This window comes from Cottoperca gobio, chromosome 2 (genome assembly GCF_900634415.1).
Source record: "Cottoperca gobio chromosome 2, fCotGob3.1, whole genome shotgun sequence".
Classification (NCBI taxonomy): Eukaryota; Metazoa; Chordata; class Actinopteri; order Perciformes; family Bovichtidae; genus Cottoperca; species Cottoperca gobio.
Genome location: NC_041356.1, coordinates 6,810,389 through 6,837,933, shown reverse-complemented (window position 1 = coordinate 6,837,933; position 27,545 = coordinate 6,810,389). Strand labels below are relative to the sequence as shown.

Here is a 27,545-nt window from a genome sequence, read left to right as displayed (position 1 = left end):
TCATCCTTCTGTCAACGTCTCGAGATGACGGGACCTGCTATGTTACGACAGCCAGTCTGGACGGAGAGAGCAGCCACAAGGTGTGTGTGTGTGTGTGTGTGTGTGTGTGTGTGTGTGTGTGTGTGTGTGTGTGTGTGTGTGTGTGTGTGTGTGTGTGTGTGTGTGTGTGTGTGTGTGTGTGTGTGTGTGTGTGTGTGTGTGTGTGTGTGTGTGTGTGTGTGTGTGTGTGTGTGTGTGTGTGTGTGTGTGTGTGTGTGTGTCCCTTTAATACAGCTCACTTTATCCAACCTGAAAGAAATCTCATTTAAGTTGAGGCTGCCAGTTTTGCTTGCAAATGTCTTATTTGGTTTCTTTTCATCCACCATCCCTTCCCTAAACTCCAGACATACTATGCAGTTCAGGACACCAAAGCCTTCAACACGGAGGAGGAGGTGGACTCCATCCACGCGACTATAGAATGTGAACAACCACAGCCGGACCTGTACAAGTCAGTACAGCACACAAACATGCGCACAGTTGAAAAAACACTGTCAAATAAAACATGAAACATGTCTTTTCTTTCTGTTCCATCTGTCCCAGCACAGATTTGTGGGCCGTATCAACATCTACATGGACAACGAGCCCGTGGCCAGGTAACCCGAAGCCCTAATGTGTCACAGGAATATGATCAATTCTCACCAGTAAAGATCAATTAATCAGATCAAGCTTTCAGTTTTAAAATAAGTTGTTATTAGGTGGTTTACGTGTATGAGGATAAAAGAATACAGCAACAACACTTTGACAGTAAGAGCGATGAAAGTGAAAATGATGTGTTTGTCTGTTTGCAGGCCGCTAGGGTCCGAGAACCTGCTGCTACGAGGAGCCACACTCAAGAACACTGAGCACATCTACGGTAATATCACCCACGCTAATATGCCAGAAAGTATTCGCTTAATACTTATTAAGATTAAGATTTCTTTTGTCAAACAAAGTCTGGCTACTAGCTTTTCCCACAGCCTTCAATCGCATCTTGATTCAAGTATGGAACTAACTTCCATCCACTGATGAAGCACGCAAGATGCGATTGAAAGCTCTGGGACAAGCTATGAAATGGACCTTGAGTTAAGAAGCTGTTTTGTCAAACTATTGGTCAAGAATAAACTTAAGTTCATCTCCGCCTCCCTTTTTTTTTTAGCGGTTGCCATCTACACTGGCATGGAAACCTAAGATGGCTCTCAACTACCAGTCCAAGACTCAGAAGCGGTCCGCTGTGGAAAAGTAGGCTCTCTCTCTTTCATTGCCATATACATAACATAAATAGTTACACTGGCAGAGACGATCCTTTATATGTTTTACCCGTCCATCTATTCACTGACTGAGTCTCTCTGCTCTGATCACGTCCCTTCCTTCTGCCATTGACACGTCCTGTATCCAGATGGCGTGTTTATGACCGACTGTACGTGGATTACATTTATACTTGGTAACAGTTTGGGCCTGGTTAACTCGTTGGAAATTCATTTGTCTTTCTTTTGCCAAAATGGACTTGGCTCAGAGTAAACCCCTTGTGTCAGCTGTTCCCTTTGTATACAAGTATCTATTCTGACAAGTGCAGTGTGTTAGGCTGTGTCTGTGTGTTAACGTGGCCAAATGTCCAGATATAAAACGTTTCCCGTTGTCTCCCCTGCAGGTCAATGAACGCCTACCTGGTGGTCTACCTGTGCATTCTCATCAGCAAGGCCATCATCAACACGGCGCTGAAATACGTGTGGCAGGCTGACTCCAACAGAGACGAGCCCTGGTACAACGACAGGACAGACACGGAGAGACAGAGACACATCGTGAGTCTGTCGATCACATTCAGTCTGGAAGGAAAGCGTATTTCTTCATCCCCTCTTTACCTCCTCCTCTTCTTCCTCAGGTGATCCGGGCGTTCACGGACTTCTTGGCCTTCATGGTTCTTTTCAACTACATCATTCCTGTCTCCATGTACGTCACCGTGGAGATGCAGAAGTTCCTGGGCTCCTATTTCATCATGTGGGACGATGAGATGTTTGACGAGGAGCTGGGAGAGAGAGCCGTGGTCAACACGTCGGACCTGAACGAGGAGCTGGGACAGGTAGCGAAGAACACGAACGGAAAAGCAAAAGTTACTAAACTGTTCTGAGACGTCCTGCAGAGACTTGTACTGCTCTCTTCCCAGGTGGAGTACGTGTTTACAGACAAGACAGGGACTCTGACAGAAAACAACATGGAGTTCATCGAGTGCTGTGTGGACGGACACGTTTATGTACCTGATGTGATCTGTAACGGACAGGTAACACCCCCACAAATGACCACTGTCTAACCCTAACCCTAACCCTAACGGGCACCAACTACCATTCTGTCATAGAGGCTCATTTTGCATATAGTCTCAATTATCCCCATGATTTCTAATTTGAATGTTCTTAACTCTGGTGTTGTATATTGTAGACCTCCCCATGTCCTCTCTTTATGTTATATCCTCATATTTATTTCATTTGTGTTGTCGCCAGGTGATGCCTGGTGCAACAAGTATGGACATGATCGACACATCGCCAGGTCCCGGTGCCAGGGTGAGAACCACCTCCGTTTGAGTGTATTGGTGTACGTGTGTGTTGTCGTGTTTGTGTGTTAGGGTAACACAGTGTTGGCCGTCCACCACAGGAGCACGAGGAGCTGTTTTTCCGGGCGCTGTGTTTGTGCCACACGGTGCAGGTGAAGGAGGAGGAGACGGTGGACGGCATCAAGCACGGCATCCACCAGGGCAAGTCCACTTCCTTCTACATCTCCTCATCTCCAGACGAGGTGGCGCTGGTGGAGGGCATGAAGAGGTGAAGCGCACACACACACACACACACACACAATGCCAGTTCTAAACGGTCTGTTTGAATTGAAGATGAAACCGTCTGGACACACAGCATTTAGACACATTTAGTTTTTCCTGTCTTCTTCTTTTTTCACTCACTTACACACATTCAGTTCAGCCAATCTGTTTCCAGTAATGGTGCTTTGCTCTGCGCCGCAGGCTCGGTTTCACCTACCTGAGACTAAAGGACAGTCACATGGAGATCTTGAACAGGGAGGATGAGATTGAGAGGTGAGGTACATTTTGTATCGGCAGACACCCAATAATAAAGGGCTTAGATCAATGTTGTTTGTGTTTTGTTTTGTCTAATCAGGTTTGAGCTGTTGGAGGTTTTGACATTCGACTCAGTCAGACGGAGGATGAGCGTCATTGTCAGATCCACCACTGGTAATACACTTCACACTGTTACTATGCATGTTTATGTTTATGTGTTGGCTTCTTTCTTACACACTTTTTCCTCTTCTTTTGTTGTCGTGTGTGTGTGTGTGTGTGTGTGCGTGTGGTGTGTGTGTGAGCAGGTGAGCGTTATCTGTTCTGTAAAGGTGCAGACTCCTCCATCTTCCCCAGGGTTGTATCAGGCAAGGTGGAGCAGGTCAGAGCTCGAGTGGAGCACAACGCAGTGGTGAGAGCACACACACACACACACACACACACACACACACACACATCATGATTCACCTTGTGAGAGTTTCAAACATTGTGTGACTTCAGTGGTTTCCACAGCGTTATAGAGCATGACCACAGTTGTTTCCATGGTTACCACAGGAAGCATGGCCCACTTCCATCAAACAGTTGTTTTGTATTTATCCATCGAAGGCCCAGTGTGGCTTCTAATAAACAGCTTTTAGACGATGCAGTTGATTAACATGTACGTCATAATCTCATTGCTGAAGCATAAAACACACTGAACACAAAGCCATGCAGCCGAGATGTGTTTCATTATAACATATTATTCTCTTTATACTCCAACATGATGGTCCAAAATCCTCGGAAAGAAGGATATGACCGACTAACGTACAAGTGGGCATGTGGAGGGGAAGTGTACTTAATACTTCTGACATAATAACTCTCAAAACGCAGAACTAAATATCACAGTGTCAGAATATCTGAGTGTGAGGTTGAACCTGTAGTGGAAACCAGGTCAGTCAGTAAGACCTTCGCTCGTCGTGGTTGCAGCTGCAGATATAGGGTAGCTTTGAGTGCAAACAGAAAGATCTATGGTGGGCGTTGGACTGGTGAGGAGCCAATAGAAAGGCCAGTTGCTTCCCACACACTCACATCTAGAGCAACTCAAGCAGATATCGTTATTTTGCTGTCTGTTTAGAATCTTGTGCAAAAACGGAACATGTACAAAGGAAAATTAGAAACATATATTTCTCTCTATATGTCTCACCCTGTCTCCTCTCCTCCAGGAGGGTCTGAGGACACTTTGTGTTGCTTATCGGCCCCTGAGTCCCGAACAGTACCAGGAGGTTTGCCATCTGCTGAACGGGGCCAAGTTGGCACTACACGACCGAGACAAACGACTCGCCGAGGCTTACGACGTCATCGAGAAAGACCTGATATTGCTGGGAGCCACTGCTGTGGAGGACAGGTGGAGGATCTCTTTTAAAGTGAAATGTTGCTTCTAATTATATAGAAAACCAGTCTTTTGGTCTATTAGAAACATTTTGTTATGCTTGCACTTTTTGGACCCTGAAGCACTGACTCTTTATTCTGTGCGTGCTGCCACCATGACAAGTGCTGCTCCACTTCTGAGTGATTTAACTGAGTTCAACCCCCCGATCGCACACTCGCTACTAAAGCAATTATAGCGAAGGCTTAAAGGGGATTGTTAACCCAGAGGGCATTGCAAGTCAACTCATCCTGTGCAGAAAGCGGCAGAATGAAAATGAACCGAGTATTATTTTACTGTATGGCTCCGTTGTTGCTCGGCTACACACTTACTCTGTTTCTTTGTGTTTTTCCTACTTTCCTCCGCGACAGGCTCCAGGAAAAAGCGGCCGACACCATTGAGTCTCTCCACAAGGCGGGCATGAAGGTGTGGGTGCTGACCGGTGATAAGATGGAGACGGCGGCTGCAACCTGCTACGCAAGCAAACTGTTTCACCGCAACACCCAGATCCTGGAGCTGACCACCAAACGCACCGAGGAGCAGAGCCTGCACGACGTCCTGTTTGACCTGAGCAGGACCGTCCTGAGGCAGCATGGAGGCATGGCCAGGGACACCTTCTCTGGGTGTGTGTGTGTGTGTGTGTCTGTGTGTGTGTTAAGTTTATGCGGACTGGTATTTGACAGGTCTTGTGTTTGTCAGTCTGTCAGGTGACTGCACTGACTACGGTCTGATCATCGATGGAGCCACCCTCTCTGCGGTGATGAGACCCTCCCAGGAGGACTCGAACTCAGGCAACTACAAAGAGATCTTCCTCGAAATCTGCCGCAACTGCAGCGCCGTGCTCTGCTGCCGGATGGCGCCGCTCCAGAAAGCACAGGTAACGATGTGTTTCACATCATATCGTCATATCTCAGTCCGCACCCTGGAGTGGTGCTCTGTGTTGATCCGTTAAGCTGCTGTCGGGAGTTAAAGGTGTGATTTCACTTGTTCTGGTTTTTCTAGATTGTGAAGCTGATCAAAGCCTCCGAGGAGCATCCGATCACGCTGGCCATCGGAGACGGAGCTAACGATGTCAGCATGATCCTCGAGGCCCACGTTGGCATCGGTTAGCGGCAGCTTTGTACATCGTGCACTATGGTTTAGTTAAAGCATAAACCTCAGAGTCAGAACTTTAACTTTACTCAGTGATGTAAAACTTTCTGCCGTACATGTGTGAAAGGATCTCTTTTTAATGACCTTTACCTGCCTCTCCAGGTATCATGGGTAAGGAGGGTCGTCAGGCAGTGAGGAACAGTGACTACGCCATCCCAAAGTTCAAACACCTGAAGAAGATTCTGCTTGTCCATGGACACTACTACTACATACGCATCTCTGAACTTGTGCAATACTTCTTCTACAAGGTAGCCTGTCTGATCTTTTGGTTTGCTTAAGACTAGCAGTTCACGAATTTGCACTTTCAATCACTTGTACAACTACTAACCTGCTGCCTGCTTTTGTTTTCTCATTTGTTTCCTTTCTCTTCGCAGAACGTCTGTTTCATCTTCCCCCAGTTCCTCTACCAGTTCTTCTGTGGCTTCTCACAACAGGTATGTACACGAAATAAACAAACACTCATAAGAAATAAACATAACTTGAATGCTTAACTGCTCTCTGCCTGTCTCCCCAGCCGCTGTACGACACAGCCTACCTGACTCTGTACAACATCAGCTTCACCTCGCTGCCCATTCTGCTCTACAGCCTCATCGAGCAGCACATCAACATGGACATCCTGAAGAAGGACCCGTCCCTCTACAGGTCAGTACGGACAACACCTGCTGCCCTCTTCTTACACAACTGGAGCAAAATACAGAAACTCCTTCAAATCATTTCACTTTTACCTTTTGGACATTTTAGGAAATTTGATCTTAAATCTCCCAACTTCTACTTGTTGTTTTACATTTTTATCTCTTTGTCAAATTATCCATCCTTGTTGCAAAGATCAAGTACCTTCTAAAGCAAAATGGTACCCTAACTGAATTTGACTCTAATAGACTGCAAGCATAAACATTTTCTATTGATCTTACATCCGTGCAAAGGAGACGTTTGCTCAGGACAGATCAGGCCTCCGTGGGCAGAAGCCTCCCACTTTAATTCGGTTTGATTGGCTTCACTTTGGTCAGAGCTCAAAGATTTCCAGACTGAAAACTCGAGGTTCCACATGACTTTAGTTACAAGCGATGAAGCACATACATGATCTCAAGTCATTCAGTATTTTAGTCTCTATAAGGCTCCGTTGTCCGTAATGTATTTAATAATTGGTGCATATGAATGCAAAATCAAATTAGAATATCTCATTACAGTAATCCCTGGTTAAGGTCGTCCCAAAGGCAGCTCATGTAATATTGATCGTTAATATGAGAGGTCAACATGAGTCATTCCTGCTGTTTGTCTTCACAGAGATATTGCTAAGAACTCTTTGCTGCGGTGGCGCATCTTCATATATTGGACTATCCTGGGTGTGTATGACGCCATCGTGATGTTCTTCGGTGCTTACTTCCTGTTTGACAACACCACCTTCACCAGCAACGGACAGGTAACACCCACGTGTCACAGACAGCTCCTGTAATACAGACAAAGTGTATGGTACGTCTTTCAAAGTGAAACCATCCACTTAATGACGACATAATCTTTCCAAGTTTGTCTGTTTCTTTGTACAGTAAGATCAGACTTAGAAAACTGATCATCAGCGTTTTCTTATCTCACTTGCCCTTCAAGGCTTCCGTAAGAAGCCCATGAATGTTGGACGTTTTTCAAATTGTAGGCTGCACATTTCTTAGAATTTGTCTTTTTTGGATGTTTTAAGTCTATTAATGCGCATAAACCAAGGATATTTGTTTAAATCTCCATTTATTCTCACTCAGATCCAATGTGTTTTACCTGCAGCCTTTATTGAAAGACACGCTTTGATCGTGGATTTCTTAATATGAAGCGTCTGAGAGATTCAATTTTGACTTTTTATTTGAATTGTAGCTCAAAACTGAAAGTGGTCTTAAGATAAGGTACTCATAAGATAGTAAATCAAAATGAACAGTGAAAAAAACCAAACTTTAACTCCAGTTAATCAACATAAAAAGATCAAATCCTGTTGTACTTTTAAAAGCTGATAGACGTGACAGCATGGCGGGTTTCCACCATCTTCCTCTGTGTTTCTCTATTTGTTTCCTTTCATTTTCAAGCAGCTCCCAGAAACCTTTCGGACTGCTTTGAGTTGCTTGATTCCACTTTTTCTTTTATGCATTGAATTTTTATTCTTCTCCAGCCATAAAACAGTTGTTTATTTTCATTATGATTTCTCTTCTTCTGGCCTTCTCCTCTTCTTCTTCCTCTCCTCTTACCTTTGTGTTGCTTTTTCTTTTTGCTTCTCTTTCCTCCTCCCAGCTAATGACAACCAACACACAGATGGTAAGCCTGTCCCTGTCTCTCTGTCATCTCTCCCTAGTTTCAGTTTCCAATTTCCTGTTCGGTCCCGTCACACAGCCTGATACCGAAGCACTCATCATCCATTCATCTCATGTTCAGCCCTTACTGCTTGCTGTAGTCACATCTACTGTAGGCTTCTGTGTAATGACCCATGCTCATGTGTCCAGGTGTTAACGTAGCCATCGAGCACCTTAACTTTACGCTCTCTGTGTGTATGTGTGTGTGTGTGTGTGTGCAAGGGATAAATGAATATAAAAAAATAACTGCACTCCTACTTCCATTACACAACATTTAGCCGTTTTCCTAATCTAATCCTCCTCCAGCTGATGGAGCTCCTTTCAGAGCAGAAGAACATTGTCACATTTGCGGTTCCTCTCTGAGCCATCAGGACTATTTATAGGCTTATTTGTGAAGAAATAAAAGAGGTGGTGCGCCCTCTGAACTCAACTAGATGCAAAGAAGTCGATGATGATCTGAATCTGAAGCTTCTTCCGTGCTTACAGGAAGTGAACAATGAACTAACAGTCTTTCGACGGTTAAAGACCCAGAAACACAGACATGTGTCCGGGTGAATGTAGCTGTGCAATGTATATTATATGTTAGAGACACTGGGTACACATTGTCTTTGGAAGGGTCCTGTCGATCAACAAACTCTATTATCAGTGTCACTATTCATTCAGAGACGCTTTGGGAATTCATCCTCTAGTAGTTTCTTTGTTTTAAGCCTCTTTCCATTAGTCTTTATCATGTGATGAATCATTTATATATATATCTGAAGATATTACCAGAGTACCCAACATGTGTAAATAGACACAATCAACTGGTCCTGTCTTATTTCTTATTTTAACAAACACTCTATATCAGTTTCTCTGACTTTGACTGACTAGCTAATAATAAAAATAATGGTTAGTTGCATCCTTACTGTTATCACATCATAAACATTTTGAGGCTTTATCTTTGCACTTTGTGAAGCTCATTACTGTCATCATTTCATTTCAACATTACAACCTTGGAGAGGCTTAATTCTGTCGTTTCATGCGTGTCTTCATGTTCTTTTCCACTTAATTTATTCATATATCACATCTTTTAATTCTCTCTTGGATTCAACACATTTACGGAAACAATGAAAGTGTTATAAGCTAACATGCTAACATGTTAGCAGCCAAAGAGTGCAAAGTAAAATAAATGCCTAATGACACTCTCTTTACGTTCAGTTCACTTCTTCTGGTAATATTTAAGTCACCACATCCCCCCCGTTTCCCCCCATCAGTCATCTGATGATCTATTCTTCACCTGAATGCCGTCAGCTCCCTGCCATCTGTATGATTGATTGATTCCTTATTGCGTATGTGCACTTTACCTCTGTGTACCATATAGTATTAACACCAGGCCTCTGCAGTGATCTCAAAGGACCTGAGTGCATTCAAATATATTTTATTTGACAAAAGACTCTTTCCATCTGAAATGTGTCACTAACAGCATCTGTCACTTCTTCTCTGCAGATGTTTGGAAACTGGACATTTGGGACGCTGGTCTTCACTGTGCTGGTCTTCACTGTTACATTCAAGGTACACACACACACGCACACACACACTCACACACACTCACACACTGTCTGCACAGTGTCTGCACTCACAGAAGCACCCGAGCGAGGCCGGATTAAGCCTCGCTGGCATCATTAAAGTGAGCTATGACGTTTGACAGGTTTCCCCTCATCTCTCACCCCTCTCTTGTAGTTGGCTCTGGATACTCATTACTGGACTTGGATCAACCATTTTGTCATCTGGGGCTCTCTGATTTTCTTTGTGGTCTTCTCTCTGCTGTGGGGAGGAATCATCTGGTAAGCTTTGAAAAAACAACAACACTTTTTCAGTTGAACTCTTAAGATATTTTTTTGTGTTTCATTTATTTTAAGCCTGTCTATTCAGATCATTGTTTTGTGTCAAATGTTTACCTATTCCTCTGCATGGAAAATCTAAATAAAGTTTCCTCCCTCCCTTCCTTTTCCTTCCATTCCTCTCCTCCCCTCCCTTCCTCTCCTCTCCTCCCCTCCCTTCCCTTCCCTTCCTCTCCTCTCCTCCTCTCTCATCTCCTCACCTCTCCCTCTCCCTTCCTCTCCTCTCTCCTCCTCCTCCTCATCTCTCCCTCTCCTCTCCCTTCCTCTCCTCCTCTCCCTTCCTCTCCTCTTCTCCTCTCCTCCTCTCTTCTTCTCCCTTCCTCTCCTCCTCTCCTCTCTCCCTTCCTCTCCTCCTCTCCTCTCCCTTCCTCTCCTCTCTTCTCCCTTCCTCTCCTCCTCTCCTCTCCTCCTCTCCTCTCCCTTCCTCTCCTCCTCCTCTCCCTTCCTCTCCTCCTCTCTTCTCCCTTCCTCTCCTCCTCTCTCCTCTCTTCTCCCTTCCTCTCCTCCTCTCCTCTCCCTTCCTCTCCTCCTCCTCTCCTCTCCTTCCTCTCCTCCTCTCCTCTCCCTTCCTCTCCTCCTCTCTTCTCCCTTCCTCTCCTCCTCTCTTCTCCTCTCCTCTCTTCTCCCTTCCTCTCCTCCTCTCCTCCTCTCTTCTCCCTTCCTCTCCTCCTCTCCTCTCCCTTCCTATCCTCCTGTCCTCTCCTCTCCTCCAGGCCCTTCCTCAACTACCAGAGGATGTACTATGTCTTCATGCAGATGTTGTCCAGCGGTCCGGCCTGGTTCAGCATAATCCTTCTGATAACAGCCAGTCTGCTGCCAGATGTGTTGAAGAAGGTGATCTGTAGAGCGCTTTGGCCGACCACCACTGAACGCATACAGGTGGGTCCACACACCTACATACTGATTAGTATGTATTTAGCACTAACGCTGAGAAAGCATCCATGAGGTATAAAAGTGCTCCGTGTTACGACAGGTAGAACAGCGTCCTCTGCTTCTTGTGTTTCAAATCAATTTATCAGATTTGCCTCCAACTACTTTGTGAAGAGTCTAAATCATGTTCAATATATGTTCAAAGCTTTATAGCTATCATATAATAGGCCGACTGTTTATTGTGTGAAAAGTGATATTAAAAGTGTGTGAAATGTCTAACTGGTGACTGTGGGTCAGCAGATGTATGCTGGCTTTGGTTACATCCCCACCCTGTTGGATGTAAGTCAGTAAGCCTCTCTGTGTGCCGTGCGCCTTTATTTCTAAATCTGAACACCAATTTTTTGTTGTAGTGACATCAACCTTTTTATAGTACAATTATCTGTCTGTGTGTTTGTTTTCAAACTGTTTGCAGTGAGGTTTGAACTTTGACCTGAACAACCTTCTATATTCTTCCTACATGTTCTTTCCCTTAACCTACTTTATAACTGTTTTTTGTGGAGAGCTAAAATAACCAACCTCCTGAAATCTGTCGGGATATGTCAGATCCTCTGAGATAGGCTTTTTGTTCTCATGTCTGTAAATGTGAACTTTTGCATAATTTGATCATGTGGCATTTTGAAAGATGTGACTGATCTTCAGCTTTAACTCTCTCCCTTTGACCTCCTGGTTCCTCTTTTCCTCCTCCCTCCGGTTCTCCCCCGTGGCAGACTAAGCGTCGGTGCCTTGCCTCCGAGCCCTCCACCATCTTTATGCTGTCTCAGACTTCCAGCAGAATGAGTTTCTAACCTTAGGTGACCCTCTGCCTTTCCTGCTGTCTCTAACTTTGTAGAATCCTCTTTCTATCTTTCTCCCTGCCTCTGTTTTGCATGAAGTGACTCTTTTTATCAGTCTGTTTGCATGCCAGTGCATCTACATGTGGATTTACACAGGCAAAGTAAAAATACACACATCAAAAATCTAATTGTGTTCCTCTGCCTGTAGTGTAAATGCAGCGTGTATTTAATTTTTTTGTTGCACTGAGGTTAGACTGTGTATGTGGTAGACCCTTAACGTGTTTGTCTTTGAACTTATGAGTGTGTTTGCGTGTCCACAGCGTGTGAGGGATAATAAAGGGTCTGTGAAGACCCTGACCTACCGGAGTTCTGACTCCTTAATAGATGGAATAGCTGACACAGAACCCTAGGGGGCTTCACCATGGTAAAACTCACACCCTGCCACCGTGTGTGTGTGTGTAATGGTAGGACTGGGTAACGGTGGGTGATGTTAACATCCTGCAGTGATGGGGTTTACTTACCCGTGGTGTGGTTTCACAGATTTGAGAGCTGACTAACACATGGGTATAGTGCATGTGCGTGTGTGAGTGTGTGTGAGTGTGTGTGTGAGTGTGTGTGTGTGTGTGTGTGTGTGTGTGTGAGAGCTTCTCCAGGTATGTATAAAGCACTTACATCCTGTTGGGTGATTCTTCATGTGGCGCTCTGGCGCCCTCTAGTGACACACTTGAGCCTCGCCGCAGAGCCAAAGCACAGTTCATGCATGTTTATTATGAGTCATGTTTCCATTTGCATGTTTTTGGTTCTTTGTATGGTTATTTACATATTTGTGTATATGCACTTCACTTGCTTGTGTTGCATCTCTTGTGTCTGAACAGCATGGACAGGATATTATCATCTCAGCTGGACGATTAGATTAAAGGCAATGCAATACTTTATTAATTAAATTATATCTAAATAATTTAATTGTCTGGGGACACAGAATTGTGTCCAGGTTCAGGTTACTGACAGACGAAAGAGTCTTTTTGCTGTAGCTGATCTGGCCTTTGTCCCTTCAACTGTAATCTCCAGTAAAATTAAGATAATAATCTTAAGAAGAGTCTCCTGAAATAAATTATGTTTTGGCTTTGTTAGCTTGTAAAGCAGCCAGAAAAGTGACAGTTGTTATATCATAGTTATAGTATATCATACTATATCGCCTAAGATATCAAGATCATTGGTTCTAAGGCCTAGTTAAAAGCATGACAAACTATAAGACTAAAAGTCCACAATTATATCCACAGCTTTCATTGTGGCCAGCTGGGATGTCTTGTCTCCTCCATGCATCTCCTCAACAGTACACTAAACATGTTTCTGCTCTGTATCTCCTCTCTCCCCCTCTGTCTCCTTTTCCTATCTCTTTACACTCTTGCAGAATGCTGATAAACTCTACAAGGGCCATCTGTCCGAGTTCACCCCCCTGGCATCTCTCCACGCCCCGCCCAAGGCTGGCGGCCACCGGCGAGGCTCGGGCAACCAAAGGAACGCTCCGAACCCTCGAAGGTCTGAACCCTTTAGCAAGAAAATCATGTTCACACGCTGGCAAAGAACGCCAGACTACAGCACTTTCACCCCCCTCCTCCGATTCGCCGATGGCTCCCCGCTTCTCAAAGCAGGGACACGCCTACAGCGGGGCGGGGCCAGAGACCTCAGTCTAATTCATTTCTGTCTGTTTTTCCATTCTTATATCCTGATACAATAGCCAAGGAGTAATTTAATAAATTACTCCAGAAGCTGACCTGGAACGTAAAGTTACCCTCAAGTAACTGAAACTAATTTATTTATGTGACTGGAGTCAAATATCTGACTGTGATGCTAATAGCAGGTATCTGTAATCCATCTGTAAGAGATTACAATGAAAGTGACCGTCACAAATGTTCCCAAGTCAGCAGGCCAAGTATGGCGCAAAGCACTATGGGACGGCTCTAAAGGACTCCACGCACAGGGCCTCGCTCGCTGCCACACGTTGCAAAGGGCTCAGCGTATCGATGTCACAACAAACAGACTCATTGATTTGTTAAATCACTGGAAATATGTGCACTGGCCCTTTAAGTCTGCCTGCCTTTGATAGCTGGCAGCTGAAGTGTACTTTACTCCAATTTAAAGGATTTATATGACTTTTTTAAAAACAATTATGTGATTGTGCTGCTGCTGCTGCTGCTGCTGCTGCTGATGAAGCCAGCTCAAGCTGTCTCTGACCAAACATTTTATTTTCTTCACTCCTTCTATCTTTCTTTCTCTCTGTCTGTCTGTTCTGCCTCTTTTCAGGACTAACTGGTGTTGCCTGTGTGCAAACATATTGTCCCGAAATACTCCGTAGGACTCTCTGCGACATTGTAAGGACGAGTGTAGCGGAGCGGTAAAGCCGAAGTGTTGGAGCAGTGGATCTGAGTTGGTCTTTTTTTTCATCATTATTCAGAAAAGAAGACTTTAACTGCACATCCAACACTTCAGCTTTCACCTGTAGGTCGACTAGAGTAGAGTAGAGTATTTGTGGAACAGATGTGTGTCTGTGTGCTGGTAGCTAATAGTTAGTGTGTTAGTGTGTGTTGCATTCATCTCTGCAGGATCCTCTTTGGTCTTTAAAGCACTTTAACTCTAGACCTTCTTATATATATAGATATGTATCTATAATGCGATATACAGAGGCTAATCTACGTTTTTGTATGGCTTAGAAATAGAAATAGTAGAAATGGCTATATGACGGTTTCCCAGCTGGTTCTCAATGCCTTAATGTCACCTTGTAAATATCACATTATCTTCCACAGAGAGCTTTTACCAAAGAAACAGATATGTGGACTGTAGTGCGAGGTAAAAAAAAAGTACAGCTCCCTAAATTCGATGTTTAAAACATGGGGTGCATGTCAGTAGTCGAGCTTTGAGAGCTTTGCATACTATTTAACTTTACTTGCGCACCTTTAAAATGTTGCGATAATCAAAACGCAACAAAAGGATTCTATCGAGTGCCCCAAACTGCTTGATGCCTTAAACAAAAATGCAGTTTTTCTGAGATTTGCCATTTATTGATGAGAACACTGTATGAAGCTGGAGACGGCAGCCGCTTAGCTTAGCTTAGCATGAAGCTAGCTCCACCAGAAGACATCCGACCTATCCATTTAGTATTTTTGTTATGATGGTGTTACAAGGAGGTTATCTACCTTGAAAAGGGCCTTCGCAGTTCTGTCTCACACTTTCCTGCTTCAACATTTATCCTTTTTTTTTTTTCTAGCTGTCTCTCTCTTTCTGTCGTTCTCTCCTTCTCCCTGTGGTGAAGTGATGCTGATGTGGAAGTTTTCCTACCTCTGTGAGCGCCGCCTCCACCCATCTGATCATCATCCTCCTCTCCTGCATCTTCTGGGCCATCCATCCATGCATCTATCATTGTGAGACAGAATACAAATGATGTTTTCTACTTTTATTTTAATAGAATAATATGAACCAAAGCCTTGTTGCTGCTCGAGATACGTTTAGCTGCTTTACATTAGGTGCCTTGTGGTAGTTTCTCTGTCTTCGCTTGCATTATGGTACATTTCCGACTGATGATAGGCATTTGGATCGTACGAAAGCGCCGCAGATGATGGATGTGTGGATGCATGTCTGAGAGTATGGATACGCGAGTGAAAAGGTGAATGTAAAAACAGTTTTACGCAGGTCACACTGTCCAAGGAGACTTATTTGGAACAAACACGTCACTGAAATGTTAGTGATACACGATGAATGAACTTCCTTACTTCTTGCACCAAACTATTCAATGACTTACATCTAATATCTGTTTTTTATTGTTTTTATTCCAAATGTTTTATATATCCGGGAGAGCATCTGTCTCTGAAAGTTTTTTTTTTATTGTTTTCTATTATGTGTAAAATTCCCCTTTACCTCATTAAGAGTGAGTGAAGGTGTCACACTGGAAAGATATCAGTCTGATGTGATGTTATCTTTATTCTTTGTTTAATGAGATAGAAAACTTGAAGAGCGTTGTTCGATCAATCAACGTTAAAAACTGGGATTAAAAAAATATCTGTATTTTCCCTTTCAATTTAGCTTCTCTGACTACTCAAAATTCTGGTTTTCTATTTCAAAATGTATATAAAATTAACGGTAAAGGGGTTCTCATACTGTTAAATGATGTGGTAAACTTGTCTGTGAACTTAATTTGCATAATAAAGGGTCACTTCCACTAGATTACCAAAACATAAAAACCTGTTTTTACCTGTAGTGGTGTCTGGCCATGCAGATTGGAACTACTTTCTACGTAAGAAATAGTGTACAGGGAAGTCTGGGCAGAAAAGAAACAAAATACCTTGCATGGCTAGATACCTCAAATTGAAATATTGCCTTGCATGTAAATGACCCATTGCGACACACGTGGCCTCAGAGCTCTCGCCATGTGGTAGTAAATAGTCTTGCATTCAGAAGTCATGTATAAATCCCTCCATCACAATCGAAAATCAGATATTAGAAATGAAAGTTTCTCTTGCACAATCCACCAAATCCTTTATTATGGGGTACAACAAAATCAGTTCATTCTGATTTGAGTAAATAAATAACTTTATTCTTACTTCTCTGTGTGAGGTAATCTGCCCAAGAGATAGTCAGGTACTTCCTGTATCTGTCGTTGGAGAGTCGTTGGAAAACTGTGGAATCCACATAAAATATTGAATGAATTACAAAGAAATCCCCTCAGTTACTGTAGTGCTTTTTAACTGTGTTAAAGATGGTACCTTTTTTTTTTTTTTTTTTTTTTACGTTCTGGAGACAATATTTGATGTGTGTCTTATTTATGCAGAAGAGTATTTGAACAACCAAACTGAGTTGTGACAAAACAACACTGGACATGTATGTATGTATGTATGTATGTATGTATGTATGTATGTATGTATGTATAGCTTCATGCTTCAAAGCAAAAAGAAGAGATGTCTGTGGCAATGCACTGAACCGTCTTGTCTGATGATTGACACTTTGCTGTAGATGTTTCAAAGCCATTATTGGTGGATTTAAAGTCTTACTGTACCAATCGCTCTAGTCCTAACTCTTTCAACTACACCTAAACTGACAGCCTTCCAACAGAATGTTAACTTTCTCTTTTACAATGTATTATTAGTGTTATATTTCTCATAACCAACCGTATCTATAAATCACTGAACACTCAAATACAGTGTGTGTGTGTGTGTCTATATATATATATATATATATATATAGAGGAGAGAGGAGAGAGAGAGATATAGAGAGATAGAGAGGAGAGAGAGAGAGGGAGGAGAGAGAGAGAGAGAGAGAGAGAGAGAGGGAGAGAGAGAGAGAGAGAGAGAGAGAGAGGGAGGAGAGAGAGAGAGAGAGGAGAGAGAGAAGAGGAGAGAGAGAGAGAGAGAGGAGAGAGAGGAGAGAGAGAGAGAGAGAGAGAGAGAGAGAGAGAGAGAGAATAGGAGAGGGAGAGGAGAGAGAGAGAGATGAGAGATAGGAGAGAGAGGGAGAGAGAGAGGGAGAGAGAGAGAGAGGGAGGAGAGAGGGAGAGGAGATAGAGAGGTAGAGAGGGAGATAGATTATATATATATATATAGTTATATATAGATATAATATATATATATATATATATATATATATATATATAATAGTATAGATATATATTATATATATATATATATATATATAATATATATATATATATATATATATAGATATATATACTATATATACTATATATATATATATATATATATATATAGTTATATATATATATATATAGTATATATATATATATATAGTTATGTTAATTGATGTACAGTTTTGGGGTCTTTTTATATACAGTTTTTAACAAAGTCATATCAAGATTTACTTGGCTATTAATGGCAAACAACTGTACATTTGCTTGAAAATAAAAGCCACAAGTGGAAATATAAAAACCTGAAATAATGTGATTATTTTTCCTCCACTTCCTGCATCAGCCACAGGGATGCAGTAGAGTATTTCTAATGTGTTAAACCTTACTGAGGCCTTTTTAAATCTCTGTTGAAAAATCAAACACACCTAAAAATTTTATAAATATCCGAACTTGCTGAGATACAATCCAAATGATATTTCATGAGTAGAGTTTAAAACATCCAACCGACCTGTGCTGCCGCTCAAACTAGACTGCCAGTTGTGTTTTTTAAATGCCACTTAAGAAATGATTAAAAAACTGTTTTTTTTTTTTTAGTTTCAATGTGTTCCCCAAAGTTGCTCCAGGGCTGCTGTTTGCACCATCTGAGGACGTCAACAAGATTATGATGCAGGTTTTTGGATTGATTGGATTCTCTTCATCCTTTTCACTTCTCATCTGCGCTGATCTCCACGTCTTCTCCTCCATCGTTGGCAGCCGATGAGACCTGCAAGTGTGTCTGACAAGGATGGAGAAATATCTAGGGCAAGACTGTCAGAGGTGTAATCTGGGGAAGAAGAAGAAATATGAAAAGTAGATGGTGAAAAGTGGCTGTGTGCATTTTCATTGTGCGACCTCTTTTTTTTTTCTGTAGCTAAATTGCAATGACTCATTGAATCATTTTTAAACTGAGAGCAGAACGACCTAAGTCTTAATGTTTTACCACCTATTTCATCAAACATCATAAACAACTTAAACTATAAATATGCAATGTTTTTACCTTTTAATTTCATGTTTATGGTGTATTACTTAGTATAGAATCTAGAGAGGTGGGAGGTTTAATTCAAGGTGTAACCAAGTCCTTTACAACCTCTTCACCACCAATTTAGGCTTCCTTCATCCTAAACTGCTTGAAGTTAGATTGCTTGAAGCATAACACATGATAACACACTTTTTTTATTATTAAAGTAGGTGTTAATGTTTGTTTGTGAGTGCTGTAACAAAGTATGTTAAATTTAGATGAATTCACACCCCCAATCATATGAAAATACTCAACATGCAGAAGACATAATACAACGGTAGAGACAGAAATGGGACTGGCAGTGAAATCAAAGGCACCTTGTAGACATCGGTTTCATTTTCCATCATGTTCAGACTTATCTGTCTACAATAAGCAACAGGTGACTGTTAAAAATACAAGATTCAATAGTAATCCTGTAAAGTGCCATGCGCAAAATCCCCTTGCGTTGTGAGATGATTGTTAAAGGAAAAGTTCGACATTGTTGGAAATATGCAGTCGCTTTCTGGCCAAGAGTTAGATGAGAAGATTTATACCACTCACATGACTTTAGGCTTGATATGAAGCAACAGACAGTCCATCAGCTGGCTAACTCGAGTCTGAACCATGCTCCCTGGTAACAGGGGTTCCACAGGGCTCCATACTGGGCCCACTCCTCTTCTTCCTCTACTCTGCAGCTAGTGCAGAATACTGCGTCACTAATTCCCTCGACGTATCATATTCACTTAATGCCTGAAGACCCCCTTAAAAATAAGATAGTGCATCTCAAGGGGTTTATCCCTTGAAATGACATAAAATAAACATCAGAGACCAAGAGCAGGATGAAAAACACTCACAAAGACCGTGTGGAAGGTCTCCTTTGTCATCTTCCGCAGCAACTTTCAGATTCTACTGAAGTCTAAATCAAATCAAATAAAATGTAATTATATAGCCCGATATCACAAATTATATATTTGTCTCAGTGTGCTTTACAGACTGTACAGGTTACGACACCTTCTGTCCTTAGACCCTCGCATCGCACAAGGAAAAACTCCTAAAAGAAACCCCATAATTAAAGGGGAAAAATGGAAGAAACCTCAGGGAGAGCAACTGAGGAGGGATCCCTCTCCCAGGACGGACAGACGTGCAATAGATGTCGTATGTACAGGATAAACAACATAGTACAAATACAACATTTGACAGAAATTATGTTGTGTTGAAAAAGAGAAAGTTTGGATGAATCCAGGATAATGTCAAAAAGGCTTCCCGGTGTCCAGCAGGACCAGGTCAGCAGGCGCAGCCACGATTCATGATCCTGACGTAAACTTTATCAGTGGCAACCTGCCACATGAGACACAGACACTCCGGGGATGATACCCCGGATGATGAGTTAGTAACATACATTTACATCAATGCTTACAGATAGAGAGGGAGAATAAGAGAGGGAGGAGAGGAGAGAGGAAGAGAAGGAAGAGAGCAGGGAGGTGTTCCCCGGCAGTCTAAGCCTATAGCAACATAACTAGGGGCTGATCCAGGGCAAACCTGAGCCAGCCCTAACTATAAGCTTTATCAAAAAGGAAAGTCTTTAGCCTACTCTTAAATGTGGAGAGTGTGTCTGCCTCCCGAACACAAACTGGAAGCTGGTTCCACTGGAGAGGAGCTTGATAGCTGAAGGCTCTGGCTCCCATTGTACTCTTAGAGACTCTAGGAACCACAAGTAACCCTGCAGTCTGGGAACGCAATGCTCTAGTTGGTTTATAAGGTACTATGAGATCTTTAAGATATGCTGGAGCCTGACCATTAATTGCTAAATCTAATCTTGTTCACTGACCTGGAGTATCCACCTCTACTCAAAATGTTCTGTGTAGGAAATGGAAAAGCTGAAGTGTTGCTTCACATTATGAATGTTTATAGATTTTCAAGTTATTTGTGGTCTTACCAGACAGAAAAAAGGGGAACATTTATATTGTAAATTCAAATTTAAACCTTTTTATGTTCCTTCTATCGGTCTGTCTGGGATGAAAAATGAAGCCTCAAAAATGTTGTTTTCGGGGAATATAGAATTATTTCAAATGAGCTGTATTATATAATGATTCTAAAGAATCGAAGGGAACTGATTTAAGTGGATTTTATTTGATTACCAATTAACATTCAGCTCTCAACTACGGTCATTTTGACACGTGTAGTAACAACAGTGTGCGTGTGTTTCTGCACATGTCTGTGCCTAGCAGTAGGTCTGACACTCAAACTAGACTTAAATCATTAGACCTAAGACCTCCACACACACACACACGCACACACACACACACACACACACGCACACACACACACACACACACACACACACACACACACACTGTATCTGTCTTGTGGTTGTAATGTCAGCATGTGTCTCTATTCACAGCCTTAAATGGAGGGAGGTGATGGAGGCATCCACACGTGAAATCTTCGAATTAGCTGTGAAATTGCTGTTATTTACCACAAATTGTTTATGACTCAGTACACATTGTTGTTGTTTTTTTTTTTGGGCTCCTCTTTTGTCTGTACAAAGGGTTGTCTCATTATTATGGCCTGGCTTTTAAAGGGTAATGTTTTGAGGGTGGATGCGCAGGAAGGCTTATGTATGTATCTGATCGTGTTTATGACACAAACATGTAAAATTCTAAGGAACATTTTCAATATATTTTCTGTTATAAGAGCTCCTTCTATCTTCGTCTCATCTTCTTCTCTTCACCTCTATCTTCTCTAAACGAGGGAAATTGTGCAGAAACTTTACTCCATCTGTCCTCCAGCAGTCTTGTCACTTCTTTGTCACTCTCATCAATGTCTTGACACACAATAGAATCAAATACAACACAATACAAGACAATCTGAGCCCTAAAGATTTCTAGTTAACTGAAAACTTAAGGGGCTGTAGGCGTCTCCTGGAGTACACATGAACATTATACTCTGTGCACACACATTTTCTCTGTTCACTCAAGGCCATCGCTGAATTCTCCATTTCACATGGGTGATAAAAAGGATTTCATATTCTATACATTTTGAGAATAAGGAATATACGACAGTAAATACTGGAAAAATCTAATTTTAAGTAACACTGCAGAAAGGCATAGACATATTTGAATACTGTATGCTGTAATTTACCATTCCGTGTATTTCATTAATGGGAATAACACATATTTTTATGTGTGGCTATTACCAACACCAACTGTGTTAATGTTTCTTGATGTTAATAAAGAATGTTTGAATAGGACAGCAGAAGTAGTCGTTCAATTTCTCCCTAAATGCTATAAATCCTAAAAATGTTGTCTCAGGAACTAAGGCAAGCTAGGACTCTCTCATTCACTGTAATCTTAAATATATATAATGATTTTCTTAGTAAAACAACTATATTAGACACTTATTTCATTTTTGTGAAACAGCGCCCCCTGGGTAATAAGACTTACATGTGGTGAAAAAGGGTATTGCAGCATTACTGAGGTCTGCTGAGCCAAATCTGGCAGGTGGAAGTTGGCGTCCCTTGATTAAGAAGTTGAGTATCACAATCAAAAGCGGTTCTGTAAGGCCACTACGACACTGAACAGACACGTCGATGGTAAAGAAACTCTGAATTAAATTGTTAAGCCTGTCTCACTCTGACTACAAACAACAAAACGTTTACAACGTGGTTTAAATGAAACAACCGTTAGTTTCAGTTACAGTAACGCTAGCGAGTGTTGCTAATGACGTTAGCTAACGTGCTAAGCTAGCAGGGACGGAGAGGAAATGAAGACTGTCAACAAATAAACAAAAGGACTGTGAGAGGAAGAAGACTTCTGTCAACAAACAAACTAAATGACTGAGAGGAGGAAGACTTCTGTCAACAAACAAACTAAATGACTGTCAAAGAGGAAGACTTCTGTCAACAAACAAACTAAATGACTGTGAGAGGAGGAAGACTTCTGTCAACAAACACACTAAATGACTGTGAGAGGAGGAAGACTTCTGTCAACAAACACACTAAATGACTGTGAGAGGAGGAAGACTTCTGTCAACAAACAAACAAAATGACTGTGAGAGGAGGAAGACTTCTGTCAACAAACACACTAAATGACTGTGAGAGGAGGAAGACTTCTGTCAACAAACAAACAAAATGACTGTCAAAGAGGAAGACTTCTGTCAACAAACAAACAACATGACTGAAAACAGCAAGTGCAGTTGGACATCCCTGTGAATCAAAGGAGAATTGACTTCGACAACAAATGTAAGTTAAACACACTTTCTGTCTGTGTGTCTACATGTTGCTAGTATTACTGTATAATGAGTATTAAATAACTCTATATTCAGTACGGATCTGTACCTGTATTAAGGTATACGAGTTGGCCAGAGCTGCCACTGGACAGACAGAGGCGATAGCCTGTTTTATGTTGGTGGAGGCTAAATATGGGACGCAGACTGCATAACACTGCTGACTGTCTCCTCTTACAAGTGCAGAAACAAACTAATCTGATTAGCGTGTATCCCCCTTCTCAATGCTGAGTGGAGTCCAAGTGCCAGTGGCAGAAAGCTGACGTTTTTCTGCACTTCTTCCAAGCAGTGTGTTCGCTTTAAACTCATTACCATTTTCCTACAATTAGTCATTCAGACACTGAATTATTTTTTGTTTTTAGACTACCACAGAGAAACAGTCTCTCAATTTTCTGATCAATCTGATAAATATATTTACTCATACTTACAAATACTTGACAAAAATACTGAAAGTCAAGATTTGATAGATTTGTGTATCAGAACTTAGTTTTTCTTCATTCCTGCTAACTGTATACAAAGTATTGAAAAGTAGCTCCACCTCGAGCAGCTACAACAGTATTAATAATGTAATTTATTTTATCAGTTACAAGGGCAAAATGAGTACTTTAACTTTTAATCATTAAAGTAAATTTAGCTGATAATACTTCTGTACTTACATGCAGGACTTTTACTTTGTAATAGAGTATTTGTACATGGTGATATTGGTACTTTTACTTAAGCAGAGGATTTGAGTACTTCTTCCACTGTATTTCTTATATTTAGCTTTCTTTTTGTGCCTTCTCTGCAGCCCTCTGTACTCTCATCCTCCCTCCTTCTTGTCTACCAATCAGGTTGATTGATTTTATGTCTCTTCTTATCGAGCGGAGCAGCCCTTGTCAATAAATGTCGGCTGTCCCTGCCCAGACACACACAAACACACACACACACACGGCAGGGCGAGCAGTAGAATTCCGTCTTTTTGCTTTTCAAACTTTACATTAGGAGTCCACATGGGTTCCTTTTGATATCATTGCTTTTGTCACTTTACTAATCCTGATTTTTATCTGCTAAACACAAGAGACTTGGTATCTTTCAATCAGGAGATCAGTCACATATTTTGGTATTATATAATAACTTCTGAAGAACCATTAATCTCACCTTTTGTGTCGCTTGTCAAGTTTTCATGCTAGGAAAGGGCTCATTGTTGGCCCTTGTGGCCGTTGCGGGGAAAAACACCCACCAGGAATGACGGTTATCACTAGCCATCAAGTTGGGTTTTATCTCCCTCAGGGGGCAGTAATGAGCCTATTACGGCTGGGGCACCAGAATTAGGTGAAGAAGATGCTGTTACAGAAAGTAAACCATATGTGGTATATATATGGATATGCTATCCTTCATGTAATTGTAAGTTTCTGTGTTTCTCTGTTTTCCAGACGATTTAGAATGGCACTATATTTCTTGGAAATCAAGGCTAATTAGGAAGTGATTTGTTAAAGCTACTTACATCATGTTTCATATGATGTGCACATGTGTATATTGTTAGTTTAGGTGTACAGCCTTTGTTTAAATCAAGCAATACTCCCTCCTTCATCCGCTGCAGGCGCCTTTTATTGTCGCTACACTATTTGGCCAGCAGAGGGCACATGTGACCACAGAGCTAAGTATTCTTTAGCTGATAATATACCCTTTTTCTGTGTAACTGAAAGTTTGTATTTAAGTTAATATGTATATTGCCTATTGGAATATTTTGCATACAACTGAATGCTATTCTTATGTTTTGCAGAAGCACACACATACACACTGCTGGGTTTTCCGTGCCCACTAAGTAATCGTTAAAGATTTTGGCTATAACCCCTTTTGTCTAACATTACATCATCTCACAATCTGTATGTCGGACAGATATATGTGCCTATAAACATGGTGGCTTTATGTCATAAATGAGCAAATACTCATCATCCATGTTACACTGACTTTAATCAAGTCAGAAACTCGGAACGATTGACGTGACGCTCAGAAAGCCTACGCCTATTTGAGTATTTCCTTGTGTCTTCTGGTGAACATCGTCAATAGCCAGTGACTCCTGCTGGTTAAAACTGATACAGTTAAAACTATTGTGCTACTAAGTCTTATACAGCTAAGACCTTGTTGATTTGTCGGTAAAGGATATAAACATACTGAGATAATATTTTAAATCACCAAATAAATCCAGTTGCTGAATTTCACCTGAAGCTCTGCACATCTTTAGAAAAACCAGTTAAGGCCATTTTATTTGCTCTGTTTCCGCTTCACTGTCATTTAAATGAGTTCAGATGTTTTACCATTTGACAATGTGCCAGAATGATTCTCCTGTCACAGTGTCTTTCCCTCAATTTCACACAACTACAGACTGGAAAAAAGCATCGTTCAGTTTTTGTGAAATGTTTTCCTGGTGGTAGCTTTTCAAAAGGCAAAACAGCATTTTAAAAACATTTGACAAAGAAAAAGAATAGCGCGCTGAGAGTAACGGAAGGAGAAGACACTTGTTGTGATTTGACTTACTAAATTGCCCATTGTCTATATAAGGAAGCTGGTTATTTTCCTAAATGTAAGACATAATTTTACAAAAGTTTCAACCTGAAGCTGCTTAACAAACTGGATTTTCTAACCTGAGCTGCAGTGTCTCTACACAGCTACTGCACCAACACCAATGATAAATAGACACTAGAGCGAGACGCATGAGATACACTGTCTCTCTCCGTGAGCGTTCTGTCAGTCTCTCTCTGATTTCTCTATCTGTGTGTGTGTGTGTGTGTGTGTGTGTGTGTGTGTGTTTAAGTGTAGCCGCTATCGATCTCATGTAATTGCTCTGACCTGCCTCGCTGTTCAAATGCCTAAGCTGTCAAAGGCCTGCTGATGAATGTGTGTGTTCTGTAGTAAATAAAACTGTACTTGAGCTACTGTGCCAAATGTAACACAATGCACTTTTTATTCCTCTTTTTTCTGTCTTTTTAATGAATTGGTTCAAGATCCAAATGTGTGGCAACACTTCAACTCTTGCGCACAATCCAGATGTGAAAATCAGATCCATGAGTTTGAAGGCTTATGAAAAACACTATGCAGGGTTTTATAATATTGCGAGGAAGGTAGGGCTGCAACTAACTGACGATTATCTTCTATATTAATTATTTGGTTTAAGGTAGTCTTTAAATGTCTTGTTTTTTTCAGTCCAAAACCCAAATATATTTAGTTTAATATGATATTGAAAAGAGAAACAAAGCACATTTCCATATTTGAGAGGCTTAAAATCTTCAAATTTCTTGGTGATCTATGGGATTTAGACTATTGCTAAATGGTGACATGGTGACATATTTGCTCAGCACTAAAGATTTTAGCGGATATCAAAACCCCCTCTGCTAAAAAATCTTTCAATCCGTGCATCGAAGCAGCCAAAGTATTAAACGTTTGTGCATCGTATCTCACAAGGTTGTGATGCTGGCTTCAATGTACCCCCCCATTTATCCGTCTGTTCTGGATTTACTGGAGTAGAATCATGAGCTCCTTTTTTGGACAGACTGTTCTCATGGCCGGGTTGGTTCCACGCTGTGAATAAGAGGCAGGGTCGAGTCTAATTAGCGGGTGAAATTCGTTCCCTGCCGTCACTTCTTTCAGCAAGAGGCTTTTTGGTTTTCTATGGGAACGGGGAGGCCTAATATATTTGTGTGTGTGTGTGTGTGTGTGTGTGTGTGTGTGTGTGTGTGTGAGACAGAGGGAGATCTCCTTTCCCCCCAGGGTTATATCATTACATGGATAATTAGGCCAGGTCAACCAGAGAAAGAAGAAAGCAGGAAGGCAATTCCAATGAATTCAAGAGGACCTCTGTCTGAATCATACTGGTTTTGAAAAATGTATATTGTGCACACCCAAAAACACTTCAGAAAGAAAATGTCCTCTTTGGATAAAGTGCAGAATACAGTTAGAGTATTGAAGTCATTGTGACGAGCTCAGGCAGGCTCACCGAATATCCTTTACCACAAAAACCTGACAAATTATTTTTGTGAAAAATGCCCATCTTCAGTCTAGCAACACAAAAGACACACATTTTACAATAGTGTAAAACCTCCTATTTAAAAAGCTGGAACCAACAAATGTTTTTTATACTAAAAAAAGTTCAATCCTGCCTTGTTTACTTCCATCGTTGCTAGTTTTTGGGCCTTCTTCTTTCTTAACTTTGTTGTTTGCTACGCTTCTTGCCGTATCTCCGCCTCCTGCTGTTACGTTGCCTGGGTGCTTCTGCGCATGCATGAACTCTTAAAGTTATTGCTCCATTGTGTTACCAGTGGCTAAAAACTGAGAAACTGAACTCAATAACTTTAAGGAGCAACTTATTATTGATATTTCAATTGAAAGGTCACGAGTGTGGTTAAAGCCACTTAGCTTTTGGGAAAGTTCTGTGATTCTTGAGATAATGTGTTGTGATACTTCACTTCAACAAAAGGTTGGCAACCAGTACGCAGTGATTTATGTTGTCGATCTTCTCATTTAACTCTATGCAAGAAAACAAGTTCCTGTATTTCCCCAGTAAAAGTGCAGAAAGGCCTCTGGTTTTTGATCGACCTGAACATTTAGATATTGTAAAGGATTGGTCTCCTCCAATGTTGAAAAGAAGAACATTTTTCTTTGCCACATTTGAAAGATCTTGAGAATGAGCCTGTTATACCATAGTGTACGTGACCTTGACATGTGCTCTTTGAAGGAAAATAATCTTTAAATGGAACACATCAACTAAAGTCAGAAGTAGGCTGTTTTAGCCACGTCCTGAATGTAAAGATTAGTATTTAACTGTGCTTACAGAGGTAATTGTGTCTCTAGTGTTTTGGCGAAAGCCTCAGGGTCAAGTCAAGGTCTAAAAAGTCAAGTTTCTAAACTGTTCTATACCAAACAAAACACCTTATTGATTGAAAAATTAGGTTTTATGTATTATTTTACGAATGTGTGAATTCAATGGAATTTCTTGACTTCTTTACAATGATCCATGACCGCGAAATAAAAGAGAATACTGTGCAAAAGATAGAAAGGACGGAAAGGAGCAAGGACGCAC

The 27,545-nt window shown here is 41.4% G+C and overlaps 1 protein-coding gene across 1 annotated transcript in view; it reads left to right on the top strand.

Moving 5' to 3' along the window:
- The window catches only part of atp11a (ATPase phospholipid transporting 11A), a 33,786-nt gene extending 17,051 nt beyond the window's left edge, over positions 1-16,735 (top strand). Inside the window, 27 exon segments of the mRNA XM_029450713.1 lie at positions 1-80; positions 384-487; positions 585-632; positions 828-892; positions 1,175-1,203; positions 1,205-1,257; positions 1,667-1,817; positions 1,898-2,095; positions 2,180-2,293; positions 2,511-2,570; positions 2,662-2,828; positions 3,023-3,094; positions 3,177-3,250; positions 3,382-3,485; positions 4,276-4,457; positions 4,850-5,101; positions 5,178-5,355; positions 5,481-5,583; positions 5,733-5,878; positions 6,005-6,064; positions 6,145-6,272; positions 6,915-7,050; positions 9,440-9,505; positions 9,674-9,777; positions 10,548-10,713; positions 12,949-13,173; positions 13,175-16,735. The exon segment at positions 1-80 is cut by the window's left edge and continues 49 nt beyond it. Coding sequence (XP_029306573.1) covers positions 1-80; positions 384-487; positions 585-632; positions 828-892; positions 1,175-1,203; positions 1,205-1,257; positions 1,667-1,817; positions 1,898-2,095; positions 2,180-2,293; positions 2,511-2,570; positions 2,662-2,828; positions 3,023-3,094; positions 3,177-3,250; positions 3,382-3,485; positions 4,276-4,457; positions 4,850-5,101; positions 5,178-5,355; positions 5,481-5,583; positions 5,733-5,878; positions 6,005-6,064; positions 6,145-6,272; positions 6,915-7,050; positions 9,440-9,505; positions 9,674-9,777; positions 10,548-10,713; positions 12,949-13,173; positions 13,175-13,231 — 3,122 coding nt within the window. The 3' untranslated portion in view covers positions 13,232-16,735.
- Positions 16,736-27,545: the final 10,810 nt, after the last annotated feature.